The following is a 4801-nucleotide window of genomic DNA, read 5'->3' as shown; positions in this document are numbered from 1 at the left end:
GACGTGGTGGAGGTTTCATCGATATAGTACAGCATGTGCATGTTATCGATAAAGCTATCATTGGACATGACTTGGCCATTAAATAGCCATAAGACCTTGGGTTCGGGTATGGCTCGTACCACACAGGAGATGGTGAGGTTACGCCCCTCAGAAACTTCGGTATAGGTGGATTGAGGGGTTACCTCTGGGAGACAGGCAAATTCTTCTTTCTTTAGAGATTTAATAACCTGACCCTTCAGCCTTAGAGGTTCCACACATTTGGGTTCCTCGGTCTGCGGGGTGTTATAGCTATTCAACCAGTTGTGCAAATCCAAAAGTCGACAATCACACGTCCAACGATTACTTTGTAAGCTGATGCCATGCAGGGATTTGGGTAAAATATGATTACCCTGAATATAGCTAATACGATTTCCATCCAAACGTAACCATTCCAGATTATCCATACCCACAAACGCCTCATTTTCGATCCGCTCAATTTGACAGTTGCTCAACTCCAGGGTGGTCAAAAAGGAGAGATAACGAAAAGCGGAGGTTTTCAGCTCTCTTATGGGATTGCCACTCAACGAGAGCCGCATCAACGAACTATAATCCTGAAATGTCTCTGTGGGTATGTGTTGCAGCGAATTTTCCGATAAATCTAATTCGACGAGATTTGTAAGGCCACGAAAAGCTTTTTCATGTATACGTATCAGCTGATTACGGGATAGGTAGATTTTTTGCAAATTCAATAAGTCCATACGTAGAAATCGTTCACTTTGCAGCACCTGTAGAGCATTGCCCGAAAAATTCAGGACCTGTGTACCGGGATCCATACCTTCGGGTATGTTGGGTAGGGATTGGCCACCACATTCCACAGTCTGTTTGCCACCCTTCCATTTACAAATGCATACCTCTGCTGGACACGCTCCGATCGGGTCCATCATCGTCATCATCAGCAGTAACCACAATGACAAATAAATGCCAAAAATGGATTGAAATTTCGTTTTTCCGGTAGGTCGGTGAAACATGGTCGTGGTTGTTGGTGTTTTGGTTTTATTTTTAAAAAATATTGAATTGAAATTATTTGATTAATGATTAAATTTTGTTTTTAGGTTTGTGTTGTTGTTGTAATTTTGCTTGTAGATTATTTTCGTTTGTCAAAAATAAAACATCTTCTTTTCTTTTGCAGCTACTTGGCAAAATTGTCATTTATGCTGGAGCAAGGAGTAGGGGTGTCTTGTCATGTATTCCCTTTTTTTCTTAAGAAAATCTAGGATTACGGATTTTTGGGATTATGGCCTACTCAATACTACATAATCCTTTTAGACTAATGACCGAAATCCTTGTGTTTTTATTTATCCTTCTTCAGATATTATTTAACTTTTGCAATAACTGGGACATATATTCCTTATCTGGCTGTTTTTGTTGTGGGAATCCTTGTTTTTTTTCTTTGTCACAAACAACAACAATTTAAGGACCAAAAGATGTTTTTTCCTAACTCAGGAATCTGTGATGTTTGTTGTACCCGGGTATTTCTTTACTATCCTTTCCAAATTCCTTTCTTTTTTTCAAACACCCACACTATGCTTTTTTATGAACTCCCTATGTTTTGTATCGCTGTTAGTTTTTTTGCATGGTTGACGTCAGCATATTTTCTATTAGTTTGCCATTCAATGTTTCGGTTGTTGTTGTTGATTTTTTTCTACCCCGAATTTTCGTAGTTTTTTTTATGAACCTCCCATGTATTCTTATCGTTTGTATTTTGTTCGGGTTTTTTGTTGCCGTTCTGTTGTTTCTCTATTTTTCTTCCTCTTGTTTCTTATATTTCCTGTACATCCGGGTATTATTCTATTCAATCTTGGGTTTTTTGGTTTTCCTTCTTCATGTTACTGTTCACTACCCATTCTCATCTAATCATTAAGGCCATTAGTGTCGTTTGGTTACCAGCTGTTGGGTTTTTCTCCGCTGTTTTTTGGCGTTCTTGTGGTTTTCTTGTGCTTTGGGTTTTTTCGCTTGAGTTTACATTGTGTTCTGCAAATATTTGAAAGGAAAGAATGGGAGAAAGAAAAACAAAATGTTATTATTTGCAGGCCAGAAAAAAAGCAAGAAAAAAAGGATCAGCATTTCTTTAAATTTAAAGCTATATTGATTAAGACATTGATGGTTCTAAGAAATATTAGAATCAATTAGTAATAGAATCAAATAGTAATAACTATTTAAAATTATTTTCAAACATATATAAATTATATAAAAATTTATTACAAATCTAAAATAGGGTTTGTATAAAAAGTGTAAACTCGATCGTATGATGAATGTCAATATTCATACGCACTGAGTTCCATAATATGAGACAACATGTTCACCTAAGTAACATAAGTAAAATGGACAAACCTAGCAAAATTGGTACACGCTATTGTGTACGCCGCACTGTTAAAAATTTAATCTCGATCAGATACGGGTCCGAAATACATATAGAAGCTATGTCTGCATCTGCATCAATTTCCACATAACGCAATAACGTCATTCAATTTGATACGCTGTGCAAAATTTCGTGTTAATCGGACAATCATATAAATGATTTATATATCTATGTAGATCAGATATTTAATTTGTTCCGATTCCTTATCAGTGGACCTCCGAAGATGTTATGTATCTTCATCGACAGAATATTGCAAATAGGAGACACTCCTGTACGTAGTAGTTTAAATATCGAAATTTTGTTCCTTTTTAGAACAATACATTTTGATATTCAGAGTTTAATTATCTGAAAAATTTGCTTTGCAAAATATTATCAGGCTTGTTTACATCGTACCGTATGATTTGTGTCAATACTCATACGCACGGAGGTCGCTTGGATCTTGTCAGGGTTGAAGTAAATGGAACACTTGGATTTTTTTCGAAATAATGAAACAAATCATTTGGCCGCACTTGAATCAAAATTTTAAACTCTAATATGTATCCCGTCTTAAAGCCGCCAAATTGTTAATTTTAGCACTCAATTTATATTTTGTTTCTTATCCATCTCTTGGCCACTTTTGCTGCCCTCCACTAAAAGAAGCTGAAAACAAACATTTGTAGAAAATTTAATTTACAATATACATAACGAAATCCATCACTAACACTAGCTCTTAACTTTCAACAGCAGATAACTTATTCTTCTTATTCTTTGTTGCCATTAACAGTAAAGAATAGCAGAGTGTCATTCATTTTTATTCTTGTGGTAGTTGTTGCTGTTGCTACTGCAATGTTTTAAAAACTTTTACGCTATAAACTTTAATTAACTAAATTTCTGTCATTTTTCTGGGCTGCGTTTTTTTCTTTCTTTAACTTTTCCCAGCTATTGTCATTGCCATCAACACACGGCATAGTTAAAAGTTAGTAAATTGTACGCCACCATAACCATTATCATCGAGTGGTGGGTCTTCTTTGGAGTTCATCATCATCGTCAGGATTGTTGTTATGGCGGTGGCCAACAACAACAAACGATGAAGGAAGACTGCTAAAGTGTGGTGATGTCCATGGTGGTGGTGGTGATGGTGAAGTTGATTGTGTGGTTCCTTGCTTGATGGTTCTTTCAAGTTCTTAAATTTCAAATTATAGAAATGTTTTACCCGAGGAAACAATAGATAACGTTGAACCTACTTATTAGCCCACAAAAGTTTAAAGGATATGGTTTAGTTGGTTCTGTTATTGCTCTTGGTGTTCGAATACAATGTCATTCTTCCTGTTCGACATGTTGACGAAGATGATGATGATGATAAGAATAATGTTCGTAGAGAATTTCATGCCAAAAACTTTAATTGAAATCTACAGATGAACAACACATTTATTTTCGAACAATTATAAGTTTTTGAAATTATTGGAAGTTTGTTTTTGTTGTATTACACACATGGGTAAATTAAGTGGGGCTGAAAAGTAATGGGTGTGAAAATGGGGAAGTGTTGGAATTTTCCACTCCAAAGTATTAGGATCAAAAAATTAAAAAAAAATACTGAAATTTTCCCCTTTCCCGGGTAATTCACAATGACACCTTTTGTTGCCCCTTGGAAAGTCCCATAAAATCCAAAATTTGTCCCAATTGGAATAAATATTGTAATTTATAACTTGTATGCTAACCTACAAAAATATTTAATCGCTATCTACCATCTATGTCTTTAAAAAGGCTTGCTAAACGGAAAAAATGCAAAAACGAAACACTTTGTAAAATTAAAAGAATGCATTCATTAAAATACAGTCAATGAGAGTGAGTGTGTACAGATATGTGTTTGTGTGCCGCATTGGATGTGGCTAAGAAAGGAAATACTTTAATGGTAGTGATGGAATTCCATTCCATTTCCGTTACCACTGTTTGGATTTTGGTTGCTGGCAGCAGAGATAGGGAGAGAGAGGAGAGCATCAAAAGATAAACAATCCAAAAATTACTTTGCACAACAAACACACACACACACAGAGACAGACATATTTATACAAATATGTAAATGGAGCTATAGGCGTCAAGTTAACAAACAACAACAACAGGCAGCACCAAGGCAAAGGATAACACAAACAAATAAACCATAAAGGGCAGGCAAGCAGGCTGGCTGGCTGACTGGCAGGTCACAACAGACAGACAGTAACATCGACAGACCAGGGGGAGGCCAACACAGATATACTCGTGTAAACAAAAGCCGACCATACAACTAGACTGTTGTGATTTTTCTTTTTTTTCAGTATTTTGTATAAAAGCAAATGTGCGGGTGCCATTCAAAGCTTTTGTTATTACTCTTATCGTTTGATAGCAGTTGAGTGCCAGTTTAAATGTAGATACGAACATCCATCCTGC

The 4801-nt window shown here is 36.0% G+C and overlaps 1 protein-coding gene across 1 annotated transcript; it reads right to left on the bottom strand.

The window, feature by feature from the left end:
- Positions 1 to 5: 5 nt before the first annotated feature.
- On the bottom strand, positions 6 to 920 carry LOC133324626 (leucine-rich repeat-containing protein 15; the record flags this gene model as incomplete). The annotated part of the gene is made up of 1 exon (XM_061533461.1): positions 6 to 920. A coding segment is annotated over exon 1 (915 nt), but the record flags the coding sequence as incomplete, so codon positions are not given.
- Between the last annotated feature and the right edge of the window lie 3881 nt (positions 921 to 4801).

The sequence above is a fragment of the Musca vetustissima genome, unplaced genomic scaffold (genome assembly GCF_032173495.1).
Source record: "Musca vetustissima isolate MV318-11 ecotype Yass unplaced genomic scaffold, APGP_CSIRO_Mvet_v1 utg36345, whole genome shotgun sequence".
Classification (NCBI taxonomy): domain Eukaryota; kingdom Metazoa; phylum Arthropoda; class Insecta; order Diptera; family Muscidae; genus Musca; species Musca vetustissima.
This window is presented reverse-complemented; position numbering and strand designations above follow the sequence as displayed.